The following is a 14442-nucleotide window of genomic DNA, read 5'->3' on the forward strand; positions in this document are numbered from 1 at the left end:
GTCCCGCTCACCCCTCAGCGGGGCAGCCCCCACTGCAGCTGCCGCCTCCCCCGGGCTGCGGTACTCACCAGGTCCTTTGTGTTTTCCATCAGGCCCTCATGGGCAGGAGACGCCCGCTTGACTCTGCCCCCTCCCCTCGGCTCGGCCCCCTCCGCCTGCCACCTCCCCCTGCGAGGGGCCGGGCCCGGCGGGGCAGGAGGCGGCCTGGAAAGTTCAGCCTCTCACTCCGCCGGAGAAAGAAACCCAACTCCCTGCGCCGGAACATCAACAACATTAGCATAGCGCCGCTGCGCATGCGCGGCGCCCGGCCCACCGCGCGCCCTCATTGGGCTCCCAGCTGTTTGGGGCTTCCTCGCTCGCCGTACCCCCTCTGGGGGAAACCATTTGGAAAAGGGGGGGGTCAGCGGCAGGGAAGAGGCTAGAGGATAAAAGCAGCCCCGTCGCGACTCGTTTTGCCTTCCAGTGGATGGCGGCATGCGCGGGGCAGCGGCTGGGCTGCCGGTGAGCGGCGCTTGTTGTCACACGGGGCACCGAACCCCTCTGGACGCTCAATGGAGCGGCCCCACTGTGGGCCGTGTCACGTGGAACGCGGGGTGGGGGGGAGGAAAGGAAGGCAAAGAAAGGAGGTCACGTGACAGCGTCCCGGGGCGAGGGAAGTGGCCGGGTCACGTGGCCTGAGGAGTGGCAGCGCTGCGAGCCTATCACGCTCCGGGGGCGGGGCAAGGAAGGCAGTATAAGGGGGTCACGTGGCTCACGAGCACGCGTTCCGGTTCCGGCGGGCGGCGGCCCCGTGAGGAGCGATGGGGCGCGCGGCGGAGGCGGCTCGGCCGGGCCCGGCAGCGGCCGGGGCGGTGCAGAAAAAGAAGAAAATGAAGAAAACCAAGAAAACAGGGAAGCAGCTCCGGCCGCGTGCGGAGGCGGCGGCAGCAGCAGCAGCTCAGCGGGCGGCCGCAAAGCAGGCGGCGGAGGAGGCGGCTCGCCGCGCGCGGCACTTGAAGGCGCTCTCCTGCACGTCGGGCGCCGAGCGGGAGCTGGAGGAGCTGGTGTTCGGCGACAGCCTTAACGTGGAGGAGGACGAGCTGCTGCAGCGCCTGGCCGGCCCTCAGCGGGTAGGGTTCGGGGCCCGGCGGGCGACTCTTGCCCCACGGCATCTCCTGAGGCCCGGGCCCCGCCGGCGGGGAGTGCGGCAGGCGGCGCGTTCTGCGGTCCCGAGCAGGGGCTGGGGCTTGTTTCGACCTCTTGCCCTTGCCTGCTCCCCGCTGCCGTGTCTGTTGTCTCCCTGCACCCATCCTGGCTGGGCTAAAATGGCCTGTTTGGTTGTTTTCAGCTTAATGCTACAGAGAGGGAAAGTCTCCAGAAAGACTCCAGTGATTCGGAAGTTGAAAATGAAGCAAAAAGTAAATTCTTGCCTAAAAAGCCAGCTTGGGTGGATGAAGATGATGAAGCTGAGGAAAAGTAAGTTCAAGCAGGTAGGAATTACGTGTCACACTTAAGAGTTACTGTAAGTGGCTTCAATTTGAATTATACTAATTTTGTGTTTGTTTTTTCCCTTTTAGTGTTGATATGACCCATAGGTATAGGAAAGATTTCATGAAAAGTGATGCTGAGAAGACACTTACTAAGAAAAAGCTAAAAAGAAGACTTGAAGAACAGTGAGTTTCATTAATGTTTTTGTGACTAACTTTATTAAGATGAGATAAGATGCATTTATATGACATTCAGAGTCACTTTTCTCTTTACCCACTGCATTCTCGTGGCCTGTTTAAAGCTAGTGCTTCTTACAGTACTTTTAGGATTTTAAAATCCAAGATGATATTGAGAACAGCAAATAAAACAGGTATGAGCACTGTCTAGACTAATTTTGTCAATACTTGTTTTAGTAGAGGTGCACAAACTAATTTGTCTTCTAGGGAGTTATATCAGAAACTTTGTTTAGTGATACATTGCTTTGTAAACATGGTGATGGAAGATGCTAGCTCAGTATGGTATATCAGAATGACCTGAAGTGTGAATATAGTCAGATAGCAAAGCAGAACTTTAGATGTGTTCGGGTTGTCTTGGTATTAGCATGTATCGCTCCAAAGAACAGTGCTTTAATGTTTGGTATCAATTTTGCTTTAGTTTCACATTCTGGAAGTCAGCAAAACCCAGAAAGCAAAGTGAGATTTTTAAAGATTTGCATAGTGTTCTAAGTGCAAGTAATCTTGCAAAACTGTAACTGTATGCCTTGTAAGTACTTAACACATAGAAGGAAATTACTTTCTCAAAAAAGTTGTTTTTTTTTTCTCTCCTCACCCTTCTCTTGCTAGGTTTCAGCGAGCTATGGGAGGAGTTCCTGCCTGGGCTGATTTAGAAAATAAGAAGAAATCAAAAAAGTCTGCAAGTGATAGTAAATAAGTCCATTACTGTTCTCATAATTGTTTCTGTGTTTCCCTGTTCAGCTTCTTAGAAAATAATTATTTTTGATGTTTTCTCAGTTTCAGTAATGTGATAATATGCTGGATAAGTCAGCTTTATTCCTTCATTCCTTCCTTCAGTGTGCTTTGATTTAATTTGTTTCTCTAAGGAATTTGTAGATTGTGATGTAGGAGTGTTTGTGGAATTTGCCTTTTCAATGTGCTTTGTGTTCATTAGGTGACAGTGATGAAGATGATGATCTGCTCTGCAGGACTGGCAATTTCGTATCAAACTCAAAGTCCCTGCCAAGAGGTATTCTGAAGGTAAAGGCAATTAGTGACTGTATGAATTTCTTCTTTGTTTCTGTAACTGGAAACTCTACAGAGTAAACAGTTGGGCATATTGGATAGTTCACATCATGAAAGCATGAAACAATGAATTGAGATGTATTGTTTGACATGAGAATTATTTTATCATATGTCTACACTGCTGCATTGAAGCAACTTACCGAACTTACTGTGTCTATGTTCTGCTTGTGTCATGCTGTCTAAAAGTTCATCCTAGGGTTTGAGATCTTGCTCTTGTAGAATAAAGAGCAATTAAATTGGCTGTTCATCAACATAAACAAAAATTGGAAGGTGTATTTCTTTAATTGCGTGATCTGCGTTCTAGGTGAAGACCTGCTTGCCTGCTAATCAGGAACGTTTTGCTGATGGAAGACTGGCAACGGTGCAGTTTCATCCGTCTGCTCAAGTAGTCATGACTGCTGGACATGATCGATCTCTGTCACTCTTTCAGGTGAAGAATTTCAATCTATACTATGTAAATGGCACTAATATGGAACCTTTTTTTAATAAGTATACCTGAGATAGCCTGGAATGATAGACTTTCTTTTCTGTCTTCCTGTGGTGGTGTGCTTGTAATGTCTGTGGTTACAATGGAATTTGCTTTGTTGAGGGCATCTTGTTGGAAGAAATTTCCATCTGTGACTTCATAACAACCACTTAGAGTATAGGCAAACTTAGTTGTGCCAGAGTTTTCAGTTGAAGATTTGTTTTTAAAAATGTTTGGTTGTAAGGTTTACAGTGATGAGGACTAATGAGATTTTTTTTTTTTTTCTTAAGTTGTTTGTAAAGCCTGTAGTGTGGTGAGCAGTCCACTTTCATTTAAGCTGTAATACTGCTGTGAAATAATTTTGGGGGTGGAGAGACTGTACAGCAGGAAGCTGCTCATCCTGGGGCATTCCTGCCCCACTCCCCTGAAAACTAAAGATCACAACTCTGTTTAGGAACTTTCATCGTGGTACGGTAACAGTGAAATGGTCAAAGACACAAGTTGCATTTGACACTCGCACAGGGCTGCAGGAAAGAGCAATGCAAAGCAAATGTTTCTGTTCAGAAAAGCACAACAGAAATGATTATTTGAACAAAGCATGGGCAAGACAGGGAAGGGTGAGAGGTGTTGAAGTATATCCAGGAAGGCTGGGAGTGCCTGATAGGGTGGGGAGCCAAGAGCCAGGTCATTTGTAGATTGAGAAGAGAGGAAGAGGTTAATGCTTCAAACTGACGTACCTCTTACTGTTTAAGTTTCTTGTACTGGCTAGTTGATATGAATTTTCTATGTAAAAGTATTTGGTATGTTCCTTAATATGATAATCTGTTTTTTTGAAGGTTGATGGTATAAGGAATCCAAGAATACAGAGCATCTATTTAGAGAGTTTTCCAATTTATAAGGCTTGTTTCAGTGTTGATGGAGAACAAGTTATAGCCACTGGTACTCACCATAAAATGTTCTATGTGTATGACATGATGAATGGAAGTATTATTCCTATGCAGAAAGTAAGAGGTACGTTCTATAGTGCTGTACGTGTCTGGGCATAGTTGAAGGTGTTTCAAATAAGAGATGGCATATGAATTTGCTTTAAAAGGAAGTGCAATGAATTGTTGAAGGTCCTATTTTTAACTTGTCTTCAGGGATCTTTACTCAAGTACCTTTAGCTTTAGTTTGTCTGGGATATTGAAAGTTAATTTTCACACATCAGTAAGGTTGAGTTGTAGCTTTACTGTGATGGTGTATTACAGAAATGAAAAGCTGAAGTGAAGTCAGGTCTTACTCATATTCATCATACCTCTGAATGTTGAGGAAAAAGAGTAAATTATGCCAATTTGAAGTTCTGAATCTCTTTTTAAAGGTGTGGAGGAAAGATTTCTCAGAAGCTTTGAAATCTCTCCAGATGGATCATTTATGCTTCTAACTGGAACTTCAGGTTACCTTCACTTATTGTCAATGAAGGTAGTTTCTCTTCGTGGTTCAAGTAGCTTGCTTGCTTGGTACCTTTTCCTTTTAAATCTGCTTGCTTATATCTAATATGAAAAGCAATCTAGCTTTCAGTTGAAACAAATGTATGGTGCATACTGTGACAGCCTTCAAAAATGAGCTGCTGAATCAACTAACTGGTTTTAGAAAATTATTTTGAGGTGTCTGAGAATTTTTTTCTGACTATGCAGTTCTCTTTGGGACTGGTGGAGCTAAGGCCAGAGTTTCATGTTTTTTTTAAGCTGTCACTGGAAAAAGTCGTATGTCAATGTTCTATTTTGGCTGATTGCACGAACGCTGTGCTGGCAAAAGGAATGGCCTCGGCATGGAAACGGGCATCTGAGGGTGGGAGAAACGTAGGACTGCTTTTTTGGGAGTAGTGCTAGTGCATGCTGGTGTACCATGTTCATGAATCATGACATCTGCTGTGATTCATAATGCATATAGAATTTTTCAGTTAAATTTTAAAATGCCATATGATGGCAGCTGGATCTGTTTTAAACTTTTACTAGGAAAAATACTTCTTAAAAAGAAAATTCAGTTCCAGTATATAATGAAGGCCCTTCGGTGTGGGAGCAAATAAGTGTTTATTGAACTAGGTGTAGTTGTGAAATAATAAATTGATCATGAACTCATGAGCCATCAGCTTGTGCTCTGGTTTGTAGGCACTGAAAATGTTGATGCTGTTCTTTTAATGTCAGTGTAGCTAACTTTAGATTTTTGTGGGACAGGAGTATGGAAACAACTTTCCTACAGATTTTTGGCAGAATCATTGTCACCATTGTTGTTCTTCATCCTATAGACAAAGGAACTGATTAGCACTATGAAGGTAAATGGAAGATGCACTGCATGTGCTTTCACTCCAGACAGCAGTAAAATATATAGCTATTCAAGTAAGTATTCTCTCTAACAGCACTAATCCTAATTCTATTTAAATTGCATAAATTTTTGTCATTTATTGTTTTACAAAGATAATTAAAAGACTTTATGCCAGTATCTGGCCTAAAAATACAACCAAATGATCAATCACTAAAGAATGGAGTTAACTATTTTAGTATGCCATTAGTTTTTTTAAATACTGTATATATGATAGTTGTAAATAGGCTCATAGTTGTCATCTAATGAAATTTATTTCAACAAAACAGACAAACAATGTGTTCTGTATGTATGGTTTCTATAATCTTCTACTTTATTCTGCAACCAGAGGAAGGCGAAGTTTTTATTTGGGATGTGAGAAGCAGAAAGTGCCTACACAAATTTGAAGATGAAGGTTCTTTGGAAGGAAAGTGCATCGCTGTTTCGAAAAATAACCAGTATGTGGCATGTGGGTAAGTGACTTGGATTTGACAACTTCTTCCTATCTCATTTTGAAGCCCCTCAGTAAACTTCCTGGTGTCTGGTAAGAGTGTAGGAACATGGAATAAGTTTGGTGTAGGTGAATAGATGAGTATTGCCTGTTTTATGATAATAATTTAATTTGTTCTGTGTATATCTAAAATATCATAACATGCTTAATACCAGTAGCACTCCTAATGTATTTCTGTTGCCATATATGGGTTTAGCAGTTAATGTTGAAATCACACTGATTGAAACCACAAATTCTGTAGTACAAATGTTGATTCAGGGTCTTCCCCCTTTTCTAGCTCTCTTTCCTATACTTCTAGCTCAGCTTCTGCAGAATAGCATGTTAGCATTTGAAAAGGTGCCTCAACTTAGACACAAGCTTGAAAGTTTCTCCAAGTATACTTGCCAAGATGCAACTTCAGCTAGTGTATCAATTCTTTTTAAATGAGCCTAGCATACTTAAGCATAGTATGCATTTTCTTAGCCCACTGTGGAAGAGGATTTTTAAGTGGACTTATTCTACAGGGTATTAAAAAAAAAAATCAAAGTTTGAAACTATTTCAGAATCTTTTGATACCAGTCTCCCATGGCTTTGAATTCATTCTATGTAAGAGATGGGCTTATCAAGGCTGTCCACAGTTAAGTGTGTTTCCTTATATATAAATAATAAAAAAACCCAAATCCCTCCACTAAATACTGTTATAAACTCCAAAGCAAAATCAAGCTCCAAACAAAATATCATTACAAACTCCAGTAAATAATTGGAAATTAGATTTTGAGTTGAATGGGGGCTATAGATAACAAGGTAATATGTACTGTAAATGTTACTTCTTGGTATACTCTTTGTTAATTTCTTTTTTTAGTTCATCTTCTGGAGTTGTAAATTTATATACTACTGATGTCTGTCTCAAAGAAAACCATCCTAAACCAGTTAAAGCCATAATGAACCTAGTTACGTCTGCTACATGTGTGACCTTCAATCCCACGACAGAAATTTTGGCAGTGGCTTCGCGTGAAACTGATGAGGCTGTCAAATTGGTATGTTCAGCTTCTTTAGTACAAGCCTCATTTGTATCTTGATCAAAAATGTTCCTGGTGACATAATAAAACTGATACTGAGCAAATACGTATACTGCAAAATTTGCTAGGCCAAGCAGATCAGGACATGTACAAGATACTGTACACTTACAAGGAAATAATGTTTTTTTCTTCAGGGATTGTTCTGAAAATAGCATCTTATGGTGTAGTTTACCTTTTATTTTTCCCTTTTTAAAATAACCCTTATTTCAGTGCTGTAAATATAACTCAGCAACAACTGTGAATTTTCAGCAGCCGTTAACTGTAATGGTCTTATTACTGTTTGTTTTCCTAGCTCATTCAAAATTTTGCCAGCCTTGTCAGAATTCTGGCCAAAAGTGGAATTATTGCATTAATCTGAGAGCTTGGAAGCCTATTTTTACTGCTTAGATGTAATTACTTAAAAATGAATTGCAGTAACTGGCTTCATAGTGTGTTCCATGCACCTTTTCTAGAACTCTATATATAGAGTGGTATAGGATAGGAATATAACCAATCATTTGAACTTAACGTTGACCTTCAATTTTAAATTTGTACTTTAATTTGAATTTTAGTGGCTTTTTCCTAATTGTTATAACTAATGACCTGTTTCTCAACAGGTACACATTCCTTCATATACTGTATTCTCAAACTTCCCGGTGTTCAGAAGAAAACAGATTTATCTAACTCAATCCATGGACTTCTCTCCCAGAAGTGGCTTTTTCTCTGTAGGAAATAACAAAGGCAAAGCTTTGTTATTTAGGTATGTACTAAGTTAGGTTCTGGCTCAGGTTGCTCAGACAGGTTGTGGAGACTCCATCCTTGGAGATACTCAAAAGCTGTCTGGACGTGGTCCAGGGCAGCTGTCTCTGGGTGGCCTTTCTTTGAGCAGGCAGGGTTGGGCCAGATGATGTCCAGAGGTCCCTTCCACCCTCAACCATTCTGTGATCCTGGGATTAGCGCTCAGGCAGGTTTGAAGGCTTGCTGCCCACGTTGGATGGTGCACGTGGCAAGACTTCATGGTTTATTGTGAGGACATGGGAATAAATGTATTCTCTTGCCAGCTTATAATTAGATTCTAAAATCCTGGTTTTCATGTGGAACTCAAACTCAGTGGTTGATGTCTGTCTAGCATAAGCTTAACTTTAGCCTTTTTCTGAGAAGGGAGGGAGAAGTGTTGTGGTTTTTCTTTTCTGCTGGTGTGGCCAGGGATAAGGAGCAGTAATAACTCAGAGCAGAAATATTTCTGTTTTTAAACTAAGTAACTTTATGTGATACTTGAAAAACTTCGTATTTTTAATGTGAGATTTTTCTCCTTTATTAAGTCTGACAGGGAGAATTTACAAAAGCTTCCAAGCAAGTCAGTAAAAATGTGAATAAATCTTAATTTGTCCTTTATTTGAACTTGAACTGCATTTTATAATGACACTTCAAGTAAATCTAGCATGTGGATGATTGTTATCTTTTGCTGCATCTGTGTTTCAGATTAGCTAAGAATACTCGAAGTGACACTACTGAATAGTTGTTGCTTCTTTGTTTACTCAACAGGTTACTGAAAATTTTTAAGTCTCTCAACTTTTTTTTTTTCTTTAGGCTGAGGCATTATTCAGATTTTTAAAAGAAGTTACAGGAGAAAATGGACCAGTAGCTGAGGTAAAAGTATCACTAGAACTGTTGACCGCATTGTCTTGAGGAACCTTATTTTTGCTACCTCCACCTCTTTATAAATGGCAACAAGAAGTTCTCAATACTATTTAATGTCTGGATCACTCATGTGGTAGGCTCCACATGATGGGCAAGAGTAAGGCTTGTCTTGTCAATCTCAGCTTTTGTAATAATACTCTTGCAGGGAGTTGGTAGTTCAACTAAACTTCTGCTCAGTCCTATGGACAGCAGTTTTAAAAATCTGAATATATTTGAATCAAACTTGTAGGCAGTGTTGTTAAAAACAGCTGTAGGCTGGCAGATACTTGGCTTGATCCTGTTATGAAGTCATGTAAGTGAGTCCCTGAGTCTGCATAATTTCAAATTTAGTTACATAAATTACTGAAGTTTGAAATGTAGCTTGTGTGCAGATATGATTTTATTGTATGCTTAACATCTTCTTGGGAAGCTGGAAAGGCCTGTAGCCTTGACAGTAATACAGTAGTTCTGTTTGACCCAAAATGTGTTAGCTAAACTTGTTCAGACTGGAAGCAGGTACATCTTCTGCATGTTAAGCTTGCATAAAATTTTGTGGTGGCTAAATGTTTTGGAGATACTAACAAAATTCTCTGTACTGATCTTTCCCCAGGTGTTGTAACCTGCAGATACAAGTACGCTGACAAAATCAAACAAGTTTTTTAATTTTATGTGCAAGTTCAAAAATACTAATGTAACATCTGTGTTTTTGAATGTTGTTGCTTAATAAATGTACCTGATAAGTTTCCAGGCAAGTTGTCTCAACTTTTTCCAATGTTTTATGTAAGCAAATGACTAAGTAGATTTTAAAAAAGGTACTCTGAGCATAAGAAAAAGCGAATTCTAGAACTCTATCAAAAATTTTAAATATGAGCGTAGTTAAATTCTTGTCAAACTGTTTTAAAAAACGGAGTGTTGTGTTTTCTGATGTAATGGGTTTTTAAAATCGCCAGTGATTCATTGTAAGATGAGAACTTGATTTCACAAATCGGAGAAAGAAGCAGAATATGCTCTGGAGTTGTTAAATTGACTAGTGTTTCAACTTATTGCAGTGCTAAACCTCAAGTAAAGACCTTAGTATGGGAGAGTAAAATTAAATCATAAGCACACTTTATTAAGATGCTTGTAGGATTCTTTTGAAAAAAAAAATTAGCTAAAATCTGTCTGGGACTGAGATTTTGTTGAATTTCAGAAATCTTAATGCTGAAACTGGTTTCTGACTTCACTAGAGGGCAGCACTTAATCACTGATTTGGAGACTTCACTGCTTCATGTTACTGAACAGTTTGTCCTGTGACAGCACTGCTGATGAGTGAGGTTTTGGTTGTGGGTATTGACACAATTTGCCTTTTTATAATCATCTCTATATTTCACTGTTAAGGAGGTTGAAGTAGGGTGATTTCATTCACAAGACTATTAAATAATTTTAAATCAAAGACTTCTGAAAAGGTAGGTTTTTAATATATTAAGTCTTGTACCAAATCTAACTGAAGTAGCTGTGAAGTATTTAATACCATTTAATCTTCTTGTCCTGAGACTGTGCCTCTCTTTGCACAGTATGTGCTTCTCCACTTTACCCATTAAAAAAAAAAAATCCCAAATCCAGTGATCCAAAGCCATATAGCAAGTCATTGGCAGATCTAGAATTAGAACTTGAGAATGGGTTCCTGGACTTGTTTAGCATAAACACAACAGTTTCTGATATTCTTCCTTGCCTGTCCTGCTGACTTTTGGTTGTAAGAGGTCCAGGTTGGATGGAGCAGGAGAATAAATGGAGAAGGTGTTATAAGACATACTGAGGTGCTGTATACTCTTGTATCACTGTAAGTGATTTCAAATAGTCGCAGGAATGAAAGATTAAACATTTCTTTTTGCAAATTCTGTGATGTAAGTTGCAAATACTAAGCTCTGTACTGAGTTATGGGGAGCACTGCTGTACAAGAATGTTAAAGTTTTGTACTAAATACCTTAATTCTTGCTGTTGCACTTCTGTTTTCTGGAAAACATAACTTACTGCCCCCATCCAATATAAAATAGGGAAGACTTCTGCCTTGAGAAATGAAGGAAACCTCATGGGTTTTGAGCCATGACACTTTAATGTACTGAACAGGTCTTAAAGGTTGGATAATACGAAGTATTGCAAGAAGTTGAAAGTTGCTAGTGTGTCCAGGGATATTCATATGCAATGGGATGAATTAAGTATACATATCGCTGTACTCTCATTCTGAAAAAACTCAGCTCTTTGTCACTTTGCCATATGTTAAGAGTGTTTAAGGTTCTGACCTATTTAAAACGTCTTTGTGTTTAATTCCTTTTTTCCTAGCATGGTGTTTTTTTCTGGCATTACTAGGCTGAAGTTCTTTTAATGAATTATTTCTCTGCTTTTCCTCTCCTTCCATTCTCCTTGGCAAAATAAATTTTATTGATGTAGCCTATTAAATATTTATCACCGCAGCCTTTCCCCTTCAGGCTGTGATCTTGTCCGATTTTGCAAGCTAAAGAGAATTAGTCTGGTTAGTGCTTAGAAAGGAAACCTCCAAGAAAAAAAGGAAACTTGACTAGATGTTAGAGTAACACTGGTTATTTAGAAGATTATTGGGTTTGCTACTAAGTCTGTCTTGAATCTGCTGTTTGACCCTGCTCCTGTTTGAGAGCTGTATTTGTGGTGCAGGTGGTTTAGCAAATTCTTAAAGGACGGAATGATTTTTTTCTCCTGTGTCTCATTCAATATCCAGGGTTGCTGCTTTCAAAATGATTTGGAAAGTTACGGTTCTGTAAATCTCTTCCATGTGGAGCTGTTTCAACTGCTACATGATTTTTCCAAGTGCTTGCTGATCAGACAGCAAATTAGATTCTTCTCTTTGGATGTAGTGCTGAACCCATCTAGTGGATGTGGCAGTCATAGCACACCTTGAGAAGAAGCTGGTTTCTCACCTAAGGATGTTTCTTGAAGTATTTGAAGGCCTCTGGTGATCCTCTAAATCCCTTTTTTTGTTAGGATTTGTAAGTTATAGGGGGAGGATACAGAGCTCTTCTGAGGGTGTCTGAAATAAATCTGTACAGGATAAGATCCTCAGTGACTGCTCTCCAGTACCTCCAGGAACCTAGCTGGTATCTGACACACCACACTGTCACTTACTCTTGCACTTAATTCTGCTGTATTTACGCTGCGTTTGCTTTTGGATAACTAGCAGCAGCAATGTGCTGGGCACTTAATGACACATTACTGTCATTGTTTGGATTTCTTCTGTTGAAACTGGAACAATGAGGTTTTTTTCTGGAGCAAAACATCTCTTGGGTACTCAAATGTTTTTGTCCCATGCTTGTGTCACAGTCAGGTGGCAATACAGTTTAATCCATTTTGGGACACTTCTGTTGAGGCAGTCTGCACATGTGTATTTGTCCAATAATTAAAACTATGCAAGTTTTACATTTATTAAATTACTTTGAGACCCCCTAACCTGGATGAAATCGTATAAGCTGATTGGGCACTTTGAAATGGCTGCAATGTGATTTGGTTTTCATAACAGATACCATAAAATGTGCCTCGGATCTCAGTCTTCGTGGTATTATATTTTGCACATAAGATTGCTTGCCATATGAGGCTTCCATTTCGTGTGTGCAATATTGAATGCTTTATTATGCTTAAAACAGGTGGGAGGAAGAGTTGAAGCAGAGGGGAGTTTGGAAATGTCAGGCAGGAGCCCTTACTTGTAATTGCTACCCATTGCTGTTCTGCCTTGTCAGAAGATCAGGCATCTGTATTTAGCATGGGTTTGGTATGTATTCTGTTGTATTTTCAGTCAGTTTCTACTGAATTGAGACTGACTTAAGAAATTAAGCCTAGGAAGATGCTTTTAACAGATTTACATGGCTAGGAACTGCGGAGGAGTTGAACTGCAATTTAGAATCTTTGAAGACACATCCATTTTATGAAGGCTGAGTAACTTCTGTATGCAAATCCTGATGCAGTGTAGTGTTTGGCTAAGGGTCTGTACCACATGCTTAAACACAAGGGTTCTTTATTCCTCTTTAAGCTTTGGATGCAGATTTTCTAAGTTACTGGAGAGAAAAGGTGTTTTGAGTACTTACAATTCAAAAATAATTGTTCAAAAACTTGCATAGTCACTCAGAACCTCAGCATCCTGCTGTTCCTGAGATTGTTTCAGTTACTTGGTGAAAAACTATTAGCCCTGATCTATTGGGAGGAATTGCATTAAGAATGAAATAATTAAGCCATGGGGTTTTTTTTCTGTAGCTTCTCTGATGAATGCATTGCAGCAGCAAGGGCTTGTTCTGAGTCCCACTGTACTCCATAGCTTCATTGTCCTGCCTTGGAGAATCTTGTCCTTCATTTGTACAAATGCTACACATGACTGCAATCACAGCCATGCTTATGTGTGCTCTGACAGACTTCAGTGGCTCTGGGAGACTGTGCAAACTACCTTTTTATGCACACAGGGATTGGATTCTGGAGATAACCGGCTCAATTTCTTGAAGCAGTTTCTTCATAGGTTGGAAGACATGAACCAGATGACAGAAGAAAAAAATATGCCCCCTTTGCATGGATTCATCGTGGGAATTCTGCAGAGTATTGAATTTGTACTGTGGGACAATTGTTACCACTCTGTCCTAGCTGCATTATGCTTCTGTTCAGTAAGGGTAAGCTAGAGGGAAGATCACTATACTGTGAGATGAAGTGATTGTAGTTTGGAAATGAATGGAAAGGTCTTTGATAGTAGGAAATTCAAGGTTACATTTAATTGAGGAGACCCAAGGAGTGGTTGAGTAAATATAATATGAAAATTATGTGGGATTCATGAATAAGATAAATTTGTAGAAGTTAATTTTGTATGTAACAAAGCCATTATTGCTTATAAGAATATGTATGTCCGTATGAACACAAACTAGTCTTTCATCTGCATAAATTTATCTAGCAGAGTCAGGCCCCAAGCTGCTTGTAATAACTGCAGAGGAATTAATGGGCTGTCAGTTCTCAAACCACTTTGTGCTGGAATATTTCAGCTGTGTATTATACCACATACTAAGATGAGGCTACAGAGTAGTGATGTGTATCAATTAAGATTAATTACTGTAAAAGATATAAAGTATTATGGACAGATACTTGGCCAAAATTGAGCAAATCTTCAATTAAAGTTTTCTTTCTTGAAAAAGAATGTTGTTTGACTGAACAAAGCTGATTTTCTATCCTAGATTTGTCTTGACCTATTATAACTGGATGTAATGACTTATTCTAGCGTAATTGTGGAAAAGAATAGAGGCTGTGCTTGGGATCCCTCAAGTGTGCAGGTTTCAGTTACAGAAAAAGCCAAGATTGAAGGCGGTTTCCAGTTGAGTGGAAAATTCTTGATTTGTGACTCTTGTTCCTGGTTTAAGCAATGTGTGACATCAGCCCTGATAGCAAATGGCTTACCCTAAAGATATTGGGGAATTCAGTAATACACAGATTCTAATGGGGTCAATCAAAGGTTTTACATTTTGTGTACATTCCCAAACAGACCTATATAACTTCGGGGTAAGTCTAAGCTGTTGGATATTTGAAAACCTTTTTGAAATTCAGAGCTGTAAACAATACCCTTTCCCATTGTAGGATGAGGATTCTGTATCTTTCTTCTAGCTTTTGAAGAAA

At 39.8% G+C, this 14442-nt stretch overlaps 2 protein-coding genes across 5 annotated transcripts in view; one reads left to right on the forward strand and one right to left on the reverse strand.

Moving 5' to 3' along the window:
• MBTD1 (mbt domain containing 1) overlaps nucleotides 1-256 on the reverse strand; it is a 31009-nt gene extending 30753 nt beyond the window's left edge. For all 4 annotated transcript variants that reach the window (XM_068413061.1, XM_068413060.1, XM_068413059.1 and 1 more), the window contains exon 1: nucleotides 69-256. The gene's annotated coding sequence lies outside the window, so the exon portion shown is untranslated. The remainder of the gene's footprint in view (nucleotides 1-68) is intronic.
• Nucleotides 257-776: 520 nt separating this feature from the next.
• Nucleotides 777-13969, forward strand: UTP18 (UTP18 small subunit processome component). Its single transcript, XM_068413062.1, has 14 exons — nucleotides 777-1109; nucleotides 1328-1455; nucleotides 1557-1652; nucleotides 2310-2389; nucleotides 2635-2720; nucleotides 3070-3195; nucleotides 4068-4242; nucleotides 4589-4689; nucleotides 5516-5606; nucleotides 5918-6041; nucleotides 6921-7095; nucleotides 7734-7876; nucleotides 8707-8766; nucleotides 9407-13969. Exons 1-13 carry the CDS (start codon nucleotides 801-803, stop codon nucleotides 8729-8731), a joined length of 1659 nt encoding a protein of 552 aa, XP_068269163.1. The 5' UTR covers nucleotides 777-800; the 3' UTR covers nucleotides 8732-8766; nucleotides 9407-13969.
• Nucleotides 13970-14442: the final 473 nt, after the last annotated feature.

This window comes from Nyctibius grandis, chromosome 15 (genome assembly GCF_013368605.1).
Source record: "Nyctibius grandis isolate bNycGra1 chromosome 15, bNycGra1.pri, whole genome shotgun sequence".
Classification (NCBI taxonomy): domain Eukaryota; kingdom Metazoa; phylum Chordata; class Aves; order Nyctibiiformes; family Nyctibiidae; genus Nyctibius; species Nyctibius grandis.

Coding starts and splice junctions, on each gene's coding strand:
- UTP18 (XM_068413062.1), top strand. CDS start 801: ATGGGGCGCGCGGCGGAGGCGGCTCGGCCGGGCCCGGCAGCGGCCGGG. Junction 1,456..1,556: donor GATGATGAAGCTGAGGAAAA/GTAAGTTCAAGC, acceptor TTTCCCTTTTAG/TGTTGATATGACCCATAGGT. Junction 2,721..3,069: donor TGCCAAGAGGTATTCTGAAG/GTAAAGGCAATT, acceptor TCTGCGTTCTAG/GTGAAGACCTGCTTGCCTGC.